This window comes from Erithacus rubecula, assembly GCF_903797595.1.
Source record: "Erithacus rubecula genome assembly, chromosome: 3".
Classification (NCBI taxonomy): Eukaryota; Metazoa; Chordata; class Aves; order Passeriformes; family Muscicapidae; genus Erithacus; species Erithacus rubecula.
The window spans coordinates 28239968-28264078 of NC_136689.1; the positions used below are offsets into that span (position 1 = coordinate 28239968).

Consider the following 24111-nt stretch of genomic DNA (forward strand, 5'->3'; position numbering starts at 1 on the left):
TAAAACCAGGACTCACTTGAGTTTATTCTGAGTTCTTGAGCTTTATTCTGAGCTGTGCTTTTAGTGCATTTTTAGTCTTGTCAAGTTGCTGTGCCACAGCACTCTTCTCCACTAGTTTTTCTGGGGTATCCAGAAATAGCTTTCTGTTTGAAAGCAGTTTTTTGAAATGAAGGAAGAAAATGGGAATCAAAGTGTGCTTGAGTTGGCTTAGTTGTTTCACTTAGTTTTCAAGCTGACCAAGGTGCAGCATCATGACATTGTATGTTTAGAATTTCTATTCCTGAATGATAATATGTGAAGTTGATATGCCATTTCATTGTAAGTTCCACTCTAGCATGGTGATACAGAGAATATAGTCATAAAAAGGAATTATTAACTGTTCTTTGGCTTCTGATAATCTGTTTCATGACCCTCAGAAATTTCAGTTTTGAAAGATGAAGTGTGGGCTTTTCCAGTATATGGTGCAGGCCAATAACTGGAAGATTGAAGACTGCCATTTTAGAAATAAAGCAAAATTCCATACTTGCTAATGTTTCTAATTAACAAGAAGTTAAAATGTGTACATCTGCTTTAATTTATAATGCTTAAATCATCTGTATCTGTTGGCTTTTGTTTCATGTTTTGTTTCAGACATTTTTTGTTTTTTTGTTTTTTTTCTTATCCATCTTTAATTCTAGAACAACCAGAGAATGGTAATGATGCTACTGAATTGGGCAACTTTATCATACCTGAGATTAGTGTCACAAGTGTGGCTGGAGAGAGGACCGGGAATGGGGAAAAGAGCAGAGCTCTAGCAGAGAATGATGTTCAGCATTTACAGGGAGTACAGGAAACAGCTACAGATCCTAGAACTGACAGCAAAGGCATGCCAGAAATCAGGAGGCAAAAATCTGTAAGAAAAATGATGGAGGATGGAATAAACTCATCTGGCAGAGTGCAGTTTTAGCAGAGCACTTGTAGCTGCACTCTAAGGTACCTCTGATTGAAAGGGTCACTGCTGCATGTTTCAAGAATTAAAGTATGCAGTTAATATATTTGCATGTGTAATAACACAGTTGCATGTATTGCACACAGCTTTGTCTGTGCCACAGACAATGATGACATACTTACAAGTAGATGTATTTAATCTGGAGAAAATACACTGAGACTCAACACACCTTTGGGTTTATTAAGCATATTTATGTGAGTTTACAAAATCCAGTGATCAATGGTGTGAAAAATCCATCAAAATGGATGCTAAAAGTATCTTGCTATGTAACTCAGATTTCCCAAATTCTACCTTTCATGGTGTACTGGAGATCTCATGTTGTGCTTGAGTTTCCAACTCTTACCACCAGACCTGTGATGCAGAAAGTGACCTTTCAGTCCTAAAGCATTCTTGGGTTGCTAAACATGCAGGTGCCATATTGGGTGTCCTGGGGCATTGATCACATACCTTTGTAATTAACAAGCTTTGCCAAATCCTGTAGTGGATCACTTGCTCAAAATAAGATTTACACTTTTTTTTGTTCTGTATGGTCTCTCTAATCTCAAAATTTCTAATTTCCTGCATGAATTAACATGACTGCATTTCTTTTTTTTTTTTTTTTTTTTTTTTCTTTCCCTTAAAAATCACAACAAATGAGATTGGGGGCATGCTTTTTGATGTAGTTAATGCAGCATTACTTGCTGTAACTCTATATCCTAATGAACCTTAATTCCAAAATGAGATGGAATAGGTAAGCATTGTCTTCTGTTCTCTTTTCTACTGCTTTATGGCTTCATGCTTATAAATATCAAAATTAAAAAAGATGTAAAATCAATGAATGTGAGATGCTCAATTGCTGATTTTTTATTTCTGTTTCTACCATGCAGATAATTCTGATTTAGCAATTGAAGAAGAACTGATAGAAGTATCTGAAACCGATGAGGGGTTTTACTCTAGGGCTACTTCTGGTACAAGTCAGTCTGCCCTGTCTAACAGCAGCATCACGAGCAGCAAGAGCCTCTTAGGGAAGAGCCAGCGAAGGTCTGGAGGAAGCAAACCTGGAGGAAAAGAAAAAGAAGGGGAAACCTGCAGAGAGCATTTATCACGGAAACAAACTCAGAGAGCCATGAGTGAGAATCTAGAGCTTGTCTCTCTGAAGAGACTGACACTGACAACCAGCCAGTCCCTGCCTAAGCCTGGCAGCCACAGCCTGGCCAGAACGACCACTACTGTGTTTAGTAAATCCTTTGAACAGGTCAGTGGTGTCCCAGTTCCAAATAATCGTGGTGGTGTCTCTGGTACAGAGGCAAACAGGTTTTCAGCTTGCAGTCTTCAGGAGGAAAAATTGATATATGGAACAGAAAGAACAGATCTTCCTATTTTAAGCAAACAACCTAATCAGCAGCGACCTCCTAGTATTAGCATAACTTTGTCAACAGATTAATATTAAATTGGCCAGTATAACAAATAAATTACTGAAACTTTATCCTGATACTGGTACATTAAGCTCTTAATATGCCATACGTTACTTCCTTAAGTCTCAAACCCATAAATTCTTACCCATAAATTCTTACTGTGTTTGACAGTAATAGTGAATAGGCAGCACTTAAAATTATTTTGAGTCAACTTCTGTTAGCTTCACAGCTTCATGAAAAGTTTATACCTTCACCAGCTGAACAAGTGTTAATTGGTTGGTTGTGACTGACCAAGGTGTGTGGCTTCTTACAGATGTACAATGCGGGAACAAAGAGAGTGTCTCTCCCAGATTCTGCATTCTGTCTTCCACTTGGCATAGGCAAAACTGCAAGTCTCAGGGATTTTTTAGGAGGAGTCTTGCAGTATTGTCATGCAAGGAAGAACAAACATTGTCTTACATGTAAGGTTAAACTAGAAGCATCAGTTTGGTGTTTGATGTTCTGGTGGCATTTGTATTGGTCGTTAGTACATGTAGCAATGTTCATACTTCTTTATGCCTGTGTAAGTCCAATTTTAGATGCATTTTGGTTTACCTGTATGTCTTCACAACTGAGCCTAAACTAATACAGCAGCATTGCTTGTGGCTGGGAGTTATTATCAATTGCTGTAGTAGTCACTCTTTAGACTTAAAAATTATGTGACAGACTCTTTCTTCAGAATTCTTAAACATCAGTTGCAAAACTGCTCACTGAAAAGTTGGCTATCAGTATTTTTATTGTCTGTGGGAATGAGATGTGCTTGTGTACCAGTGTTATGTAGAAGTATGAGCCCTGTGCATTGACTGAAGCAAATCAGGAGTGTGAATGTGCTTAACATGAATTTCATGCTTGAGACTAAGAGAATACTACCAAAGGATGTGTACTTTCAGTAACTTGCAAGCACAAAGGGAAACTATTATGTAAATATAACTAGCACTGTAATTCCTAGGGGTTTTTATACCTATTATTTTTCTAGTTTGAAATTCCAAACCAGCAACCTGTTCAAGGTTAGGTTTTACCTAACCTTTAATCTCCAGTGAGTTTGACAACTGCTTTTATAATGTTAAGATTTTAATTCAAAATGGACATTAAAACTTCTTATGCAGAAATCTGAAGAAGCAGTTGCTGACAAAACCACTCCAGTAGCAGTTCTTAGGTGCTGAACAGACAATATATTATTATGAGTGTAGAAGTAGGATGAAGATCTAAGGCATAGTTGCTCCCAACTGTCCAGATTTCTGCAGCTGTTAATCCATTATTGTCAAGAACATTGTAAAAAAACCAAACACTAAAATTCTGATAGACTTTCCCATTTTCTTGGAGATAAGTTTAGATACTTTTGACTTAAACTGAAGCACAAGTAACTTGTAAGCAGCTAATGCTATTCAGGTTTACAGCAATTAACAAGCTGGTTAATTACTGAAAAGACTAAGTAAATTGTATAATTGTACTAATGAGACCACAGACTGGATGTGTACATTCCTTAAAATTTCACCAAAGTATGCAGAACACCCCCATCAGTCTGTAGGGGTTCATATTTACCTGAGAGCCTGAGTTTAAAGGAATATGCCACAATTTCTCATTATTCATTTTGTTGTGTGACACTGTTCTATTCTAGTAATGCAGTACTTCACCTTTTTACAGTGAAGTATTTTCCTAATTTTACATGAAAACTTATATTCCTAATGGATAAACTACAGATTTTGCCCTGTTTAGTTTTTTAATACTTTGACCAGTGAGAAAAACTGGTTCTTTGAGGTTATTTTTGTAAATACTTTCTACAGCAAAAAATTTAGCCTCTTTTTTATAGGTTTTTCTGCAATGCACATTAGACAGGACATTTGTTTCACATTGATTAATGCATCTGGCTGCTGGACATGCATGGCCACGAGCAGCAGCAGGGAGTTAGGCAGCTGATAGCAGGCATTGGCTGTCCCTACACACACTGAATAGAGAGCTCTTCCTTCCCTTGAAATTTCATCTACATGCTGCAAAGAAATAACCTGCAGAATTTAACAGCAGTTTCCTGATCTGCTTTTTGCAGTGTAGGATCTAAAGAACACGTTAGAAAAAAATCACAGTTATTTAAATTGACCTAAAACTAGAATAGATAAATAAAATTGCAGTAGACAAATATTTGTTATGGTATTAATTGGGAGGTAGTGTTGAGGTGATAGAATTTCTGAGAATTCTGCTGGTTTTGCTTTTTTTCATTTAATTCATAGTTGCTTGCTACCTCCATGGTAGGCACTCTTTCAAGCTGGGTGTTGGTATAGCAGATATTTATTATACTGGGAAGATTTAGCTCTAAATAATTAGAATTTCAAATTAGAATCTAAAATGTCATGAAGTGTAGATATGTAACATAATGTTTCCAGTACTCTTGGATACAAGCCAAATGGTGTTGAAATGTAGTTAGTTTATCCTTTTATTTTATCCAGCTGGTCTGGCTTGAACCCAAGACATAGGCTCATATTGGTACAAGTGAAATAATGTAAGTCTTTATGCTTTTTTTGAGAAAATGATGAAAAGGAAAGGTTTTTGGTACTAATGACTGTTCTGTCCATACATATGTGGCTTCATATAAACACATTTGTATTGGTCTCTGGAGTAGCTTACCCAGTGATGAGTGTGTTTCTGTGAGCTGACATCACACCCTCATACTGATCAAGTCTAAAGAATTTCTTTCCTGAGTAACAAAACTTAGAGTTGTGCTTCTTTCTTTTCTTAAAACTTGAAAAGTTTTTTTAAAAAAAAGCACAATGTGGGGGGGTGAGGGCAAAATTACTTGTTGTACAAATATCCATGGTGTAGGATTAAGAAGGGGGTGGGAAGAGTGATGGGGAAGTAGGGCAGGAAGCAGATATTTCTAAAATTGTCAGACTCTGGGGGTTTGAGAATTATCCAATCACTTCAGACTGTCAAATGGAAAGTCTTTGTTATAGAAGTAGATGTCTTCTAAGAGTGTAAAGGAAACCTATTAAGACACCACACATTACAGTCTGCCTGGGAGTGGGTAGGTCTGATGAATACCTTCCAAACAGACACAGCTGCACCATTCTGCAGGGAAAATGTTATGTAGGAGTGAATCATCTCACATTGTAAAAGGAGAAGTTGTTTCAATGCTGACGTTTATAACTGACCTTACTGTTCCAAATCAGAGGGCACTGTTTCCAAGGGTAGCTTTGAACAGCAACACTTGCAAAACTCAATGAAGCTGAGAAGAATTGTTTTTGTTGTGAGAATATGTAACATTTGTGCACAAGGTATATGGCCTCTAACCACTTGCTGTAGAGCTGCAATGATTTTTTGAATGGATTTAAATGTCTTGAATTGCCTTGATTACCTAACAAATTTGAAAGGTACAGAAATAGAGCTGTTTTAGCCACACTTCTCTCTAAGGAGGTTTCCTATGAGAAATTCTAGAAATTTCTAATGTAATTGTCCAATACCTTTTGTTGGTGTTTGAGGCTTACAGTGCTGTATATAGATGTATAATATATTGCCTTTTGTATTTGTATAATTCTACTTCTGAGACTAGATGTGCACATTTGATATTCCCTGCATCAGTCTATAGATGCCTGTCTTCACTTGAGAACCTGAATTTAAACAACTGCCACACTTCTATTCTTCAGCTCATTATGTGACACTGTTTTAGAAACACAGTTTTTCACCTCTTTTGCAGTGAAATGTTTTCTTGATTGTACATGAAAACTTACATTCCTAATGTATAGGCTACAAGATTGTCTTTTTAGTGTTTAATAATTCTGGCAGTAAAATAAATTTGGTTTTTTTTGGAGTTGTATGCTTTTGTAAATACTTTGTACAGCAGAAAATTTTGCCTCTTTACAGACTGTGTTGAAATACACATTATATAGCAACATGTTCAGTTTTCATTCTACAGATCCCGAAGTCATAGTATGGTTGACTGCATTACTTAAATTGTGCTGAATACCCATTTTATACAACGTAGGGTCTGCAAATGCAGCCCTGTCAGGAAGGACACCATGGCTGAGAAATGCTGATGGGTGAAGGGCAAGTCCCAGCAGATGAGTTGCCCACTGGGAGAAGCAGATGGTGATCCTGTCAGTAAAGCTGCACTGCTTGGGCAGCAGTGGTAGTTTTGGTGGTGTGAAAATTAACAGTGGTTTGGTACACAGCTAATATCTGCATTGTGTCCAGGGTAGCCCTAGGGGCTGCTCTTCCTGCTAACAGCAGAAGCAAAGGTGGCACTGAATACCTTGGCCTTTTCTGTGTCCCCTGTCAGCAGTTTCTCTGCTTCACTCAGCTGTGGTGCCTTATTTTTCTCTTGTCTTCCTGTTGCTGATGGTCTCACTGCTAAATCTTTTTTTTCCATTGTCTTTCACCTTTCTTGCCATCTTCCACTCAATTTGGGCTTTATCTATCCTAATCCCACCTGTGCATTCTTGGATGGTGCATCTCCCCAGGTTGCCTGCTCTTGCTTCCACCTCTTGTATGCTGCTATTTCATATCTAGTCAGGAGCTCCTGGTTCATGTTCCATGCTTTCTGTCCCCTCTCCTTGCTTTTCTGTGTAGCCACAGACAGTTCTTTAACCTGGAAGAGATGGTTCTTGAACATCCTCCAGCTCTCCTGGGCCTTTTTCTCTAGGAGTGTCTCCCATGGGTATCTGCAGAGAAATTGCTGTGCAAGGCAAGCTCCTCTCTGAAAGTCCAGGGTCATGATCCTGCATTTAGTTCAGGATTTTTTTCCTTTGCCTTTACAAATGTAGTCTCTGGTGCAAGGAAAGAGCTGTAGTAGAGGGCAGCAGTGGGAGATCTCACTGCATAGTTTCCTGTTTTGCAGATATCAGTCTTTAACCATGACAAAACTCAATTTCCCTTCATTTAAATGGGTGAGAAAGGAAATCTGATTCTGAGCATCAGAGTAGGTAAAAGTTTTTCTTTGCAAAAGGTATAAATTAGACTTGATGGTATGATTGTCCTGTAAGTGTGTAGGATTTGCAATTTCAGTTACAGTGAGTGGAAGGCAGTGTTTAAAATGGGATCTTACATCATTTCAGGTCGAATAGCTATTGATTAGTGAAAGACAACATGAATTTGGGGACTTTTTCTCTTCTCAAAATGTGGTGCTCCAAAATACTGCCTAGATTTGAAGGATTTGTGATTTGAGAGCCTGCTGGACAATTCACAGGGGAAGGGGTGTGAGAAGGTATTGCAGGCAATTAGTAACAAGCTACAGAAATTACATTTGTTCCTACAGACTTCACAGCTGGTTGCCTGCACTGAGCTTGTAATAGTTGTTTTTCATGTTTTATGTTAATCTGGCTCTGCATTAAAGATGACTTCAGTATGGGGGTTTTCTCCCAGCCCACAGCTGCCAGGTAATAAATACACCTGCTAATTCAGGGTAGTGGGAAGAATGGCACTGTGAAGCTCCAGAAGCCTTTGTGGAACAAGCCTTCACAGTGCACAGAGCCTGCTTCCTTAGCTAGACTCCTAAAATAAGGTTGTGTTTAATCATCTGTTACTCTGCATGTGCAGGGACAATACAGAAATGTAATGGTGCAGAAGGACTTGTGGAAGTCAGTCTGAGTCACACAGCACTTCTGACAAGCTGCCTGCTTGTTGTTCTCATCAGTAGTGCTGACTAATACTGGCAGTCCTCCACACAGACTGGCTTGGTCTGGAGTGTGGTGGTAGGTTTTGTGCTGTGAGAGGGCACATTTCAGAGGTGAGAAATGTCACCTGCTGCCTCCACAATGCACAACAAAGTAAATGAAGGTGTGTCATGTATTGGCACAAGAAGTCCTTGGTGTGGATATCATTTCTGCAATACAAATAGTCAACCAGAATAATAAATGTTCAGTGCTTTCTCTGGAAAGAAAGGTACTTTCTTCATGCATGAAGTCATGGAACCACAAAATGGTTTGAGTTGGAAAGAACCTTAAAGATCATCTGGTTTCAATTCCCTTGCTGTGGGCAGGTATGCCACCCACTAAACCAGGTTGCTCAGAGCCCCATCTGCCCTGGCCTTCAACACTTCCAAGGATGGGGCATCCACAGCTTCTCTGGGCAACCTGTTCCAGTGCTTCACCACTCTCACAGTAAAGAAGCTTTTCCTAACATCTAAACTTACTCTCAGTTTGAAACCATTACCCCTTGTCATGTCACTTCATGCTGTTGTACATCATCTTTGATTTCACTGAATACTACTCATTTAAAAGTTACATATGAAACATAAATTGTTATGTATGTGTGTATTTTTCATGTATTGTTTTCAGGTATCAAGGTATAGATTGTAGAACTGCTGTGGAGACTGCTGGAGCTGGCAAAAGCTTGGACCAGCTCTGGTGTCAATGAATTAGGATGCCATCTAAACTAGATGTAGCTAGGCACTGAAAGGTTATATAGTCACTCATATATTTTCCTCATGGCTTTATCTGCCAGCAGTAAATTGATTTGAGTATAAATTGTGAAGGCTTTTGAAGTTACTCCTTAAAGATGTTTTCTTTTTTTAAAAATAACAATACTATTTTTTCCTTTTCCTTTTTTAGTTGGTTAAAGGCATTTGTGTTTTTATTGTTAATAACCTGCAGTTCAGACATAATAATCCAGAGGGAATCAGGATAGTATTATATATGATAACATTTTGTGAACCAACTGTCATACCAAATGTCATCTTTCAGCAGACTGTCTTGCCCCTAAAATGTTGGTGTTTAAAGAAATCTGCTGTAGTAAATCAGTGAAACGACTCTCACAAGGTAACAGCATTGATATTTCCCAGGAAATTGTTTACTTGTTAGTTCATTGGGATTTATATTCCTCATTTCAGCCATTAGGAAATACCAATCTAACTGCTCTTCAGCAAAACTACTGATTTCATCTCTCCCTGTATTGACTGGAGAAAGATACAGGCACTGTCAAACCATTCAGGACATCCTGAGGAAGATCCTTTCTGACACCCATGAGGTTTTTATCCCATGTCTTCCTCCCTTCTCACCCTGAACAACTGGCTTAGCATTGCTGCCTTCCTACTGATCCTGGCTGAACTGAATTCTTACAGTCCCTTTCTTGCTGCATTAAGCCAAAAGAAGCTTTAGCACAGCATCAGTGGCTTCAGCAGAGCTCTGAATGTCAGCAGCTGTCTGCTTTGCTAAAGGCCTTACAAGCAGGCAGATGTCTAGGAAGAATAGATCTGGTTTAGTGGTTCTCTGGCCAGGCTCTAAAGATCAGCTTGAAATAATGTGGACAGGTGCTGGGATTTAAGATTCAAACTGCATCTGTTCAGATTATATGACTAATCATGAAGTAGCTGCATTTTCAGTCATTTTCAAATGTCTAAAGTAGGGAAGGAGGAAATAAATTGAGCACAAATCTCTCTATATCATTCTAGTTTCTGCTATTCTTGCTTTATGATCCCACTTAAAAGTATGTAATACCTTTCTTTACTAGCTTTTGAATTTTAAGGTAGAATAGTAGCAAGGCAGTTAAGGTTTCCTTACAAGTGGATGATAAGTGTTCAGCTCTAGCTGAGTCCTCTGACAAATCTTGATTCTTAACTATTTGGTTTGGGAAAGAGCTCCTTGACTCTTTTGCACACTATCAAATTCATATCTTTAAGCTTCCTTGGTTATCCATGAGAACTTGCTTTTTCCTGCTGCCAGCATAGGAAGCCATGCAACAAAAGCATTGTACAATTCCTGCTAGTTCCCTGCTTTGGCATTATTGCTCAAAATAAAATGTGTTTATGGACTAATGAGAAATTACTGAGCAATAGATTTTTCCAAAATCCACACTTTGATTTCTTTTCACAGAACCTGGCACGTGTGATACATATTGCAGCACGATACCTGCCCCTTTTTCATGAATGACAGGGTGTTATTGTACCTTAGGAGCCATACTGGATAAAAAGTGGTGTTTGGGAGCACAAGGAGTTTTGACACATTCTGGTAATGGTGAGATGAGTAACTTCTTAAAAACACCAACAAAATTAGCTACTAGGTAGATCTACTCATCAGGTACTCAATGCCATAATTCAGTTTCAGGCAGAAAAGCAGCCCCTTGGAAGAATCTTGATTTGCTCTTGAAATACTGAGCAGTTTTAATATGCCTTGACATTCAGTACCACGTTCATAATCCCTGTAATTATTCCTTCCTACTGCAGTAAGAGTAGGCAGTGTACAGCACAAGTGCTGAGGGGTAGTTCTGTTTCATGCTTGAAAGGAGGAACGTGTCACACAAAGCACACTTTGTACTGAGCTCTGGGAAAAGAGGTGAATGGGATGCAAAACCAGAAGCCTCAAGAGCAGTTCAAAATGTTGCTTCCTCTCTGCCTGTCTCTGGGGGCTCTTTTGAATGAATGAAGAAACTGCACAAATGAGACACACGCAAAGCTGGGAGCTTTTGGAAGAAATCTCTTCTCCCCTGGCTCCCATCTAACTGCAAGGGCAAGCATCTTCCAGTCAGGCAGAACTTGTGCCATGGCATTCTGCCCCTTCCCTGCTTTCTTCTTGGAGAGGGAGCAAAGTGCTGGAGCTACCACAGTGACAAACAGAGGGAATTTAGTCCTGAAACAACTTGCCACAGGACTAGAAGAACATTTATGGGCAGCGCTGGTGGCTGCATTCTTCTACATAAGTTTAAGTGCTGATGATTTTCCTGTTATGCTTTGCTATCAAGAAATGCATGGCTGGTATTTTTTGGAAAGCACAAGATGAAATGCTCAAAGAAATTTCAGCCAAAGGATAGAGCCTCTGGCATTTGCCATCTTAACAAGGAGAGGAAACTTGTATGGAAAGTTGGCATTGAACATAATTTAAGGAATAATATTTAGCACCCAGTAAGGAACTGAGTGAAGAGGGAGCAGAATAGAATGCTCAGTGTAGTAGGGTCAGAAAGACTTCATGGTGAACTATTGCTAGAAGAAAAAGCTGAATTCAACTTCCATAAAGAAAATTAAAATGTAAGTATAGATTACTTCACTATAAAAAGGAAGAAAAACCAAAGGGAGAAGAACAGGAAGCAAGTGTAAGAAAGTATTTTCCAGAAGATTGACATTGCCACCCTTTGGCCAGTCAGTACAAGGACAGAGTTGCCAAAGGTGTTCCTGTGGCCAGTGGAAGGTGGGGCAGCCTGGGCAGTGCACAGCCTGAGCTTGGCATCATTCCCTCTGCAGGACCACAGGACCCCACAGCTTCCCTTACTTGGCCCATGCTCTGGATGGAGGGGACTCCTTATACCAGGAACCTGGTGACTCCCAGGGTCAGTGTCTGACCTGCTCTCAGTTATCACAGCAGATAACATTTCCTTGAGGTTTAAGCAAATGTAATAGAAGTCTTCATGTGGTTTGAATGGATGACATGAAGGTCAGCAGGGTTACAGTCCTGAAGGCACAAAAGGCACTGGGTCCTTTTGTCAGAAGTGTGATCTGACTTGACCACTTTTGCTCAAATTTCTCAGTATCTGCTCAGTGGGCAGGTTATTAGCTGACATAAACCCCTCTCTAGTCTTGCTAGTTACTTCTAACCTCTATACTGACAGGCAGATCAAAAAGTCAAGTCAAATAAAACATTGAGTCCCTATTAGGGAATATGAGCAAGCCACCATATGGAAAACAGAAGAAAGTTAAAAAGGAGGTCCAAGGTGCCTTGGTAACCTTTTCCCTATGGACTGGTATATAGTCCAAAGTAAATGGAACAACATGAGAGAAAATGCCAAGTCATTCAACTGCAAATGTGAGACACCTGGAGCGTTTTTCACACAGGTACACAGATGTACCTCTTTGTAGATGTGCACGTGACTGTCATCAACTGAACTCACCCCAAACATATTTCTTGGGAAAATTTTTGGTAGAGTTATCTAGAAGTTGATTGAATTATCTGAAAAACTACATGGAATTCTGTGGGAACTTGTGGTAGAAGAGAAATACTGGTTAGTTAAGTAATAAAACAGATAAAACCTAACTTTTCCTAAGCTACTGCATTGTATAGATGAAATGAGAGTTTTACTGTCATAGTTGATCTCTGCTAATTACAGCAATTATAATACTTGCAGAGAAGGAATTTTGCAAAAAGTATATTAAATGTTCAGCACTCAGCTGCTTGTCAGCTGAAAGGAAGGCAAGTTAATTGAATGTAACAGTCAATCCTCTTTCTGTTGTTAATCAGTGGTTAATTATAATGTGCAGCTACATGGCCATATGTCACTTGCTGTGGCATAAGAGTAACGTGTCACAGCTATTGATCACTGCACTGGAGGAGCTGAGAGCTGCTGTACCCCTGTGCTAAATACCTTACAGAGAGGTGACTGCTTTCAGTGTTGCATTAAATTCATTTTCATTCAAAGTGGAGGAATTAAAATTATGCCATATATCCTACCAGAATCTAAAATATGTATAGCACATTGTATTAGTCTGATTTTTGAATGGTAAATAGATGTAAAATCAAAGAATCATTGAGGTTGGGAAGAATCTTTCAGATCATTGAATCCAACCACTAACCTAACACTGCCAAACACTGCCAATCCCACCACCAAACCACATTCCCATGTGCCACACCTGCATGTTTTTTTATGTACCTCCAGGGATGGTGACTCCACCACTTCCCTGGGCAGCCTGTTCCAATGCTTGACAACCCTTCCAAGGAATAATTTTTTTTAATATCCAATCCAAACTTTCCTCAATACAACTTGAGGCCATTTCCTCTTGTCCTGTCACTTGTCACCTGAGAGAAGAGACTGACCCCACCTTTACTCGAGAGCAATAAGGTCCCCTCTGAGCTTCATTTTCTTCAGGCTAAACACCCCCATCTCCTTCAGCTGCTCCTTGCAAGATTGTGTTCTAGGCATCTTACTAGCATCACTGCCCTTCTTTGGACTGAAAACCAAAACAAAATAGATTAAGTGGCAGAAAGATCTCCTAGGAGCAGGCACAGAATTACTGAGAAGAGAGCTATTGCCAAGTGGAATTCTTCTGTAGACTTCTTGAAACTAAGCAGAGCTGCCAGAAACTGATTTAATGTTCCTGGGTACCTGGAAATTGATTATTTTTAATCAATAACAGCTTTGGTTGTCCACTAAAAATGCAGAGTTGTCTAAAGGACTGCTTTTCTCAGAAGTTTGTTGTCCATTTGATAGTTTACCTGTGCCTGCTCTAAAACACTCTTTAGAAACCAAGCATGATCTTCAAATTTTCCCATAGAAATTGATCCTGTGTCTCTCCTGTCCTGGTGGATTTTCAGGCTTGAGGACTGGCCTGTGTTGGTGCAGGTACCACAAATGTCCATGGGAATGAAGACAAAGCCTTAAACTTCAGAGGCTGAGAGCTGGGTACAGTAGAGTCCAAACCTGCAGGCCCCTGGAACTGGAGATGATGGCATAAATACCACAATTTTAAAAAGGTAAAAAGCAATATGCACTAGAATACATTGCCAAATATTCCTCTAAGATTCCCCTGAGTAAGCACTTTCCATCTGTGAGGATCAAGCAGAATCTAACAACATGTATGAGGTAAGAAGATTCAGCATGGTATAGAGAGGATGGCTTAATGAATCTGGTCAGGCTAACAGTGGAAGAGAGGCACTTTCCAACACAGATTGATTATGTCTTCCATTCTGCTTCAGTGTTGGACATGGGATGCAAAAGTGTCATGTTTTCTGATGGCAGGAAAACCATTATTAGTCCAGTTTATTAGACTGAGCATACTGTAGCCAGTGTGTTTAATAATTTTTCTTCCCTAATAACTAAATAAAAAAGTGAGAAATGTGCTGAAAAGGGGAGCTGAGTCTTAGCAACATTTAGTTGTTTGAAGGGGAGAAAGTATCCAGCTACCCTCACCTACAGGATAAAGCATGCTGCTCAAACCTTTATTTATCCACCTGTGTCTGGAAAGTAGGGAGGTGGGTATCTGCCTGAATATCTGCACTTACTTATGTTGAGGACTCCAAAGCATGGATAAAAAATTAAAGGGAGATTAAAGGGTGATAAATGCTTTGCCCATGTAGACTGGAGCCTTTGATGTCTCTTCCTCCTCCTGACAGCTGCATCCAGAAAGGCTTGCTCCAAAAGGAAAGCACAGCATTGATCTGGTGTCAATAGATCAGCTACTGTATTGCTTTCTTCTGTCACTATTCACAGCACTTCATGGGAGGCTTCAGCATCCTTTCAAAATAATTCCACTTGCCTGGAATGAAGGTGCATGCTCTGTATTCTGTCAGTGAATATCTTGACTTCTGAATTCAATAAGAGTGGCAGTGTTGATGCCTGTGAAAGAAGAATGTCCTTCTTCATCTTAGGCTGTGTTTTGATTGCACCTATCTTAAACTTCCTTTTTTTAGGTCCACATTTTCCTAGAAGAACATGACTTGCATGCAGATTACTACTTGAAAGTCAATGTCATTCGAATTTGATTTGTCCAGGCCAACACTGAGACACCTGGTAGAACCAGAGCTTTCAACACGCAAGCTCTGAGTTTCAGCAGTGGCTTGCTCTGTGTGGTCCTAGGTCTTTAGTGCTGTGGCCCTGGTTTTGGAGCATCTCTGGGGGTCACCTTTCAGTCATACACATGGTGTCATCAGTCATGTGTGCCTCTATGGCCTAAGAGCCCTCTCTAACTTGACCTAACTTGGGTTACTCCCTCTCACCTTGGCCCTCTTAGGAGCACATGAGCAGAAAAGCAAGTGGGTATCATTCTGGGTCTCTCTGCTCCAAGAGTCTGAGATGAATGGCATTTCTGAGAGGCACTTTTACTTCTCAAAGTGCAGAAATCTCTCCAAGAGCTGGTATCTGCTTAAACACCAGACTGTTTGGGGCAGCATGCCCAGAAATGTTGGCATTTGAGTTGAAAATGTATGTATTTATACATCCCACTTCCTGCATTTGGTCTGTGTAGTTATGATATGGATCTACTTTTTCAGGCAGAAACAAAAATATCATTCCACCTTTTCCCTTTTACTCAGATGGTGTCTTGCAGTGTAAAACATAAGGAATCCTTCTGCATAAGTAACAGCTACCATTTATGATTCTTGTGAAGGAGGAAAATGGAATATCTCCATCAGAGTCTAAAAAGACACAACAGCACTGACACCACTGGCAGCCTACACAGACATCAAAGTGTTACAGCTTGAGGTAAATGGAATTTGTTTGTCCTCACTGCATGATGGGCTGCATGTTTTCAGGTAAGATGGTCTTCTAACAGTGTTTATCAGACTTTTCACCTTTCCTCTGTGTTAGCAGAAACTCAGCTGCCCTGAGGTGAGTGAGAACAAACCAGAGTTTCTGACAGTGGTGCAAACCTGCTTCTGCAGGAAGGGAACATATTCCACTATTTAAAGGTATTTTATAGTTTAGGTGTCAAGGCATTTATTCCACAATTTCAGTTTCTTTTCACTGGGCTGGTCAGGGCAGATAGTGTTGCTTGTTGAACAGCACTGTGATTTTTTAAATGTTTTGTATTTCACTTGCTAGGTCTAATCCTGACCTTGCAATCAGAGAAGCACTTGCCATCTATACAGGGCTGGGAGAAGGCATGAGATTTTCATACACAGAGATGCCAGAATTTTAAAATGCTCTGCTCCTAAATGGGACTTTTACAATGAAAGCATGTTAGAAACTCTAGTTTATGTCTTTTCTGTTGTTTGTCTCTATGTTGTGTATAAAATATATAGAAGGAAATTATCTCAATGAGGTTGGATGGGACTTTGAGGAGTCTGGTCTAGTGGAAGGTGTCCCCACTTATGGCAGAGGGGTTGGAACCAGGAAATTTATAAGGTACCTTCCAACCCAAACTGTTCTATGATTCTATGATCCTATTCCATCTCCTCTGACAACTTCCAAAGCCTGTGCATGCAGCTGAATTCTGCCCTCATGGTCAGAGATCTGCCCATGACTGGTTTTTTTTTTACTGTCATAAACTTCACAAGGCAACTGCTGGAAGTGCCATCTTTCCAGTCAGCTCCCCTCAGATTTCCCTCTTGCAATTAGCTAACCAAAGCAGTATTTACCACGTACCTATCAGCAGATGGTAGAGCACCCTTTGCCTCTGTAGCCAGAGTAACACACCAAACCTTTTCCTCAGCATGTGCCTCACCTTCTTGGAGACTTGATAGTCTGAGCTTCATTTGCAAGTGATGCCTGGGCTCACCTCTTTGCATTGTGCTTCCATGTAGGCAGGTTCATGAGGCCTTTTTTTAGGGTTTTCCAATTAGCTTCTTTATATTTTAATGAAAAATGCTTATGTGATGGCTTCAAAACAGCTGTTACACAGCTGAATGAGAGTTCATTGCATTTTGGCAGTGGCTCATACACCTCTTTTTTTGAGCTCCTGGTTATTGCCTTGCTGTGTAGAGTGGAGCTGCAGCAGAACTGAGACTGATTGCTTGTGGTGTGACTAAATTACTGTCAGTACTCAGTGCCTGGCTGCTTTCACAGCTTAATTAATCTTGAGCAGTGTAATTTTGAAGCTCTGTAATTTAGTAATGCCTGAATTAAGACTCTTTATCCTTGAAGATGATCTAGCAAGGGGATTATTCATTGTGCTGGGCTCCAGTGACCTGTCTTGCCTGATAAATCAGAAGTTGATGTTGTTGGCTGTGAGCATCCACAGTGGAGCAGCTTTTGTTGTCACCACAGGCTAGGCTGGGCATCTTCCAGTCAGGTCACCTCCTTTCTCCAGCAGGTCTTGGCAGTCAGCTGAGAGTATCCCTCAGGTCACCTACCCTGGTCCATCTGTATGAGGGAGCAAATTGAGTTTAAAACTATTTTTGCACATCACATTTTTCATCCCTCAAATCTATAGTTTATTGTGTGGCAGACAGTTCTTAGCAAACCAGGCTTTCCCCCTCTCTAGAGCTCATTTTTTTATTTGAGTGCCAAATACATGTGAAGGCAGAAGCTTGACAAGCCTTCTAGGACCTATTGTAAGAGAAGAAACACAGAGCAAATTTCTGCTCTTGAGCTCTATAGATCTAGAGGCACTCCAGAGAGGACAATTATCCGGCTGTGCTGGATTTAAGACATTTTACTTGGGTAGAAAATCCAATTTGTGATGTCAGTAATGATAAAGCATTTGAATGTTTGGACACAAACTCAGTGCCTCAATGATTTCACACTTACCAGGTCAGCATTGCCAGGCACTGATCTCTAAGTAGCATCAATTCCTTATGGCATCTGCACTCTTTCCCTTCAGTAGCTGTAGGGAGAAACTCTTTTAGGCAGCACTGAGCATGTCACCAGTCCTTGCTAAATTAGCAGGTGTAACCTTCTCAACACATTTAGAAAGACCCAGCTCAAGGTTACAGCAGAGGCCAACTGGCTGGGGAGCTACCAGCAAAAGTCTGACCTAAACTGGAAAGAATAAATATACAGTTGTGTCAGAACAAACATGATACGTGTCTAAGATCAAATACAGCCAGCTCCCAGGTAACAACAGATTAGTCCTCTGGGAAAAGGTTTTTGCAGTACTTAACACAAGGACTTTGAGCTTCACTGACATCTGGCTGACAAGGTAAGTGGACAGACATACTGTAGCTTATTTAATGTTACTATGGGGAGGGAGAAGGACGAGGATATTTATTTCTCCATGAGGTTTTTACTGGGAGGTGCAAAGGGCCATACAATCTGCTGCTTTAATCTCATCATTTACAGAAGTTGATATGTGAACCCTATCAAAGCTTGTGAAAGAAAACACATCCAAATCTCTCTTTCTGCATGCTACAGCCCAGCCTTGCTGTAGCTGAGCTCTTCTAGCAGTCTCCTTCTCTGGCACTACAGATTCAGAATAGTGTGGGCTGTTGGAAGGCATTATTCACGTGTCCTACCCACTTTGAATAATACTGTGACTTTGGCTAAGTCCTTGTATCAGGCCAACATATTAGTTCCTCATTTTTATTGTTACAGGACTTACAGCGCATTTTTTCAGCTTTCCTCCTTCACTTTCTTTCCAGCCCTTTGTTTTTCATGGCCTTCCATGGAGTAATGTGCTTTTTATCAATAAGTACTGAACTAAGATTCAATGATTATTTTACTTCAGTGGTGCATGGGTTTCTTCAAAGAAGCTTAAATTCCATGTCATGAAATGCTGTGCAAAATCCATCTGTGTTGGGCAAACCAACCTTCTGGAAAAGCTGTAGAGGAAATTATCATCTACGTACTTGTAGATAAATTCCAACAGAGTTTGTTACTATGCCACATCTAGGAAGGAATTCAAGAATTAGAGAAGTCATGGGCATCTCTGTCCCCCTGTCTGTTCTGGTCCTCAACAAGCATGGCTGTTCATTTGTGTAACAGTGGGAAGTTGCTGTAACACAGTGTGAGACAGTGTGAGTTGCTGTAACAGTGTGAGACTGTTCAGTGCAAGATCTTATGAAAGGGGGAAAGACATTTATTTATAAAATATTTAAGCAACTTGATTTAATGCACTCACACTCATTCTGCTGTAGAGTTCTGACATTCTGACACTTGTATAATCATGATAACCAACTCATAGAGTCCCAGTGGCTTGGCCAGGACCCCTTGAGCTCGACACAAAGGAATGGGGATGCTGCTGCCATGCCCTCTCTACAAGCCCTTGACTAGGGACAACAAAGTGGTCTTTGGACAGATCTGTCATTTCCCTTAGGAGGCACCAGCTGGCATCTTTTACCTCAGAATCCTGTTTGCTTTGTTCTCCACAACTGATAGGCCAGGATGCTGCCCATTGCCTGCTTTTCCCTGTTTTCAACACGTGTTTTTTCCAGACAGGAAAACAGGAAAGGCAAGGCGTATCTGACGCTGCAGCCTTGGTACCATCCTCCTGGGATCAGGATCCTGGGTCTTTTGCTGACAGGTCATCTGTGTTTTGGCTGTTTGCAAAGTGCAGGTCCTTGGCCTTGACATAAACAGAGCGATTCCTTAACTTTTCTGCTGGGAATGGTTTTCTGTGTTAACAAGAGACCATCCTTCTAACCCTCTGTTCTGCTGCTGCTACTGGTGCTTTCACACATTTTCATTAATTGCCCTTTTATTAGAATTCATAATCTCTCTAAAATATCTAATTTAATGCCCCCCACCATTCTTTGACAGCACACAGATGAATGCCCTGCTGAAATGTAAATGAAGCTGGTAAATGTAATATATAGTAATTGGTGAAAGAAACTAAAATTTGGGGACACACACACACTATATCCCCTATATCTGCTGAAGCACAGACTTCTTGAAATGCTGAAATATGTGTGAAATAATAAAAGCACTGAGGCAGCCAGTATAAGCAGCTTTTAAAATAACAAAATTATGCTTGCCAAAATAGTAATGGAAAACTGATAGTCTGTATTTCCCATGACGTGCTGGAAGATTTGAACACACTGCTCCCACTGATGTCATGAAGTTACTGCTCTAAATTTACTGTTAGTAAACCATTCCTGGTTTAATATCTTTTTGCTTGTTCCCAGCAATGGAAGTTATAGATTATTGCTGACAAGAGGCCAATGCTGACTCTGCCTTAACCTTGAAGCTGAGGTTTGCTAGTGCTGACCAGTGCTGGGTATGGAGTTATCAGTCAGCATTAGGTGTGCAGCTACATGACAGCATTAGACACTTTGAAATGTAGGATAGCACAGTGAAGTTACAGTACCTCATCATAGAGTACCTTAGTGAGAACAGAACTTCACTGATCCAGCAGTTCACTCTATGAGTTCTAATGTAGAGGAATGTTTTTTAGGGACAGGCATTTGGACACCTGAGAGGACTGGAAGTTGCACGACTGGATTTATTAGAGTTGGAGATAAACCAAATTTTGCTCAAGCTAGAACTTACTGTTTTTTTTATCCCCCTACCATTAAGATCTAATAAAAATAGAAGTTAAATGGTTAAGATGCCACAGAATAATGCAGCAAGAGATGCCACCCACTGTCCTATGTACAATCTTAATGCAGAATCCTTGTTCACAGTCTAGCATGCCAACATGGAGTGATGGCCTGTGACTATTTTGTAATCACACACTTTCTTTTTCAGAGCTTGTACTGGACTCTGATACTGCACTCACCACAACTGTACAGAAGTGCATGAAAACATTTTTTTCTAATATTTGTTGTGGAAATTGGAGTCAGAAAAATCAGGACTATCTGTTCCTACCTCTACTATAGAACTCCTATGTATCAACCTAATATAAGTACTCCTAATTTACTAATATTTGCATAGGTAGTTCTAGGTAGCTGAAACACTGAGGACTTCCAAGCTGCAGCTGAAGTTTGCTATATGTGTCTATACATATATCCTCAGAAATGGTGCTGGTATTGATATTCAAGCTGGCTCATTTTCAATTAATTCTGATAAACCTGCAGTTCTGTGTACATTTATATACAAATAATGCATAAGTGTCTATACACGTGTACTTAGAATCACAGAATTGCCTGGGTAGGAAGGGACTTAAACACCATCTCGTTCCAACCTCCCTGCCATGGGCAGAGACATTTTTCACTAGACCAGGTTGCTCAGAGCCCCATCCAGCCATGCCTTGAACACTTCCAGGGATGAGGCATCCACAGCTTCTCTGGGCAACCTGTTCCAGTGTCTCACCACCCTCACAGCAAAGAATTTTTTCCTACTACTTAATGTAAGCCTACTCTGTCAGTTTGAACCCATTCCCTCTTGTCCTGTCACTACATGCTCTTGTAATAAGTCCCTCTCCATCTTTCCTGTAGGCTCCCTTCAGGTGCTGAAAGGCCACAATTAGATCACCCTGAAGCTTTCTCTTTTCTAGGCTGAACAGTCCCAATTTTCTCAATCTTTCCTTGTAGGAGATGTGTTCTATCCCTCTAATTATCTTGGTGGCCTCCTCTGGACTTGCTCCAACAGATTTCTGTCAACTGAGAAAGCCCTTCTGAGAAAAAGAATACAAGCTTCTCAGAAAATTGATTAAATGTGTTTGCTTAGGACTGCCATGTAAGATGCCCATGAAATGATCATGGAGAAATAGTTTTATTCAGTGCACTTGAAGTGAAACAAACAGTAATTTAGAAAAGGCATTGTAACCACTGGTCCATTAAACAGCAAACATGGCAAGTCCTGAATTTACTGTTAATGTATCTACCACCCAGAGAAGCAGAAAGAAAAAGATATGACTCCTCCCCCCAGTGTGAACAAGGTTAAGAAGCATTTGTGCAAAGGGATATATTTCTGGCTTGGAGCCAACTGGAGAGAGAAAAAAATTGCTATAGATAGAATCCCAGAAGGTGTAGCAGAAGTTGTGGCAGGCTGTTGGAAGCTGAAGTATGTCAAGAATGAGGTTAGCAATTAGCAATTCCAGAGACTTTATTTAAGTGGAGTCTGCTCACAGGTAGCAGACTCCACAGATTTCTAAACATGGAAGGAGTTGCTGGTGTTCTTTGTACTACTTGGGACAGCAAGTATAAACATTTTTGATTTACTAAGACAATGACACTTCAACACAGATTTAAGGGTCCTGGCCACTTGACAGCAGCAGGGTTTACATTCCATAGATGTAGAAGTATCTTTTCCTGTCATTAAAACTCTCACCTCTGAAGGAATATTACCAGAGGAACTGATCTTGATCAAATATGTGTTTTATTCATGGCATATTCCAGTTTTTAAATCCAAAACTAAGTTTAATTTTCCAATAAAATACTATTGTATTTATTTTGGCATAAGCACACAATGTCATCATGCTCTCTATTCAGACAGTACACACATCTATCTGTTAATTTCATGTAAAGAAATACAGGGACAAGCTTTTGGCAATTCTACCTATAGCAACAGCTACTGCTCTAAAAGTTAATTTGAATTATCTGTAACTCCCTCTATAACCCAGCTGGGCCTGCTCAGCACAATAAACACAACTCTACATAACTATGATGTGTTTCTGAGGCTGTAATATCTTAACTGCTCTTAAACCACTAACATATTTTATAAATAAAAGGGAAACTTGGGTACAAACAAAATATACACCATCTAGGATTACTGAAAGACCATTATGGAGGTAGAGGTGTAAACTTACAGCAGGAAAAACGAGGCATACTCCCAAATCTTAGACTTATTTGCCCCTAATAATAGTTAACAGTTTTGAGGAATGTGTAATTAGGGATGAGTAAAATAACTTTGTCACTGGAAACCACATTTCTCAAAGTAGCAGTTTTCATTAATTGAATTATCTTTCCTGTTGCTTGAGCTAAGGCATCCGTGGTTTACTATAAAATAAGCCTGTAAACGAATACCTTCAATTAGTGGCCATTTTGAGGAGAGTTTATGTTCTGCAGAAGAGCAGATGAATCTTTTCCCTTTTGAGATAATTGCATATTATCAGAGATAATATATATTATCCTATCTTATTATCAGAGAGGCCTCTGTGAATTATGGAAAATGATGACAATTTGGAGGTGACAACTCTTTGTGAGGTGTACAATTACACGAGGTACAAGGAGTAATCACCAAGAAGCTCAAAGTGGTCTCTTTTATAACATATTCTTACAAACCTTCAAACAGCACTTAAACATGTGTGAAGTTATAACACATTAGACATAACAAGAGTCAGACATGGGCTATCATCAAGGTTTTTGGAAAGACTACAACCTACCTTAAAGAATAACAAATATGCTTAAAAATGTGAAGCACTTCTTTTAATAATAAAATACTACTTTAAAGTGGATTTTTAGGCATTTGATCTGACTGCCATCCATCTTCTTGGGAAGAATATTCTTAAGATCTACAACTTGACTGTCAGATTGTCTGTTATTTCATCAGTGTAAGCTCTTCAGTCTCCACAATTAGGAATAATTTCCATAATGTTTGCAAGAGCTAAAATAGTTTATATGGGCAAAGCACTGAATTAGATCTCAAAAAACTGGATTTTGGTCTTGTTTCTGTAGGTCACCCAAACCCACCCTATTCCTCATTTTCTTAATCTGCAAAACGAGGATAATTATATTCACTAGCTTTTAAAAAACATTTCAAGATTTACATGGTTAAGGATTAAGCAGTGTGGATTATCCCTGATGAGTAACACACAGCTGCTGATACACTGACTTATTCACTTTCATATTAGCATCTTTATTTAAACATTTGCAAAACACTCATTTTTGTCAAACAGCAACTGCAAAGAAGCTTTTATCCAGCACAAGGGTAATTAGAATAGTAGAGAAGTGATGAGACTTCGAGCTCAAGGCACTATCTGATATTTTAATTTCAAGTAACTGCAGTAGCAAAAAGTTTCCAATTCAAGTCTGCCCTCCACTGGCTTCAGCAGAACACTGCTAATAAATTTTGGATCAATAGTGTCTTTCTGTAATGAAGTGAAGGAACTAAATTAATAGAGGCTGATACATTTATTAATTGATATCTTTATTCAGCATTTATAAAAATTTTGTAATAGTAGTTAAATGATTTGTAAAATTTTTTAAAGATCAATCTAGGCTCCCTGTCAGACTGATGTTCCTCAGGATTTCAAAAGCCCATCAGCATATCATCCATATTAGAGCTGCTAGACTAAAATACAACATGGGAAGTAACATTCTGCGTGTATCTTTAAAGAAATTTAATAGAAAAACTACAGAAAAAGTATTTTGCATTTTACAAGTAATGACTCTAATAGATAGTGCTGTATGTATTAATCAAATGCCCTAAAATAGACCAGGATCAGTCCAGCCTAGTACTCTGTCACTAGAAGCAGCCTGTGCCCTTAAAATATGAGAGGAAAAAAGAAGAGCATTTGTTACTGTGTTTATT

General features: G+C 39.6%; 1 protein-coding gene across 5 annotated transcripts in view; it reads left to right on the forward strand.

Annotated features, from left to right (window-relative positions):
- The window catches only part of HYCC1 (hyccin PI4KA lipid kinase complex subunit 1), a 42193-nt gene extending 35967 nt beyond the window's left edge, over positions 1-6226 (forward strand). For 2 of the 5 annotated variants that reach the window (XM_079302933.1, XM_079302934.1), the window contains exons 11-12: positions 678-692; positions 1855-6226. In XM_079302933.1, coding sequence (XP_079159059.1) covers positions 678-692; positions 1855-2411 — 572 coding nt within the window. In that variant the 3' untranslated portion in view covers positions 2412-6226. Of the gene's footprint in view, positions 1-677; positions 973-1854 lie in introns of all 5 variants that reach the window. The other 3 variants (XM_079302937.1, XM_079302936.1, XM_079302935.1) reach the window with 3 other exon arrangements.
- Positions 6227-24111: the final 17885 nt, after the last annotated feature.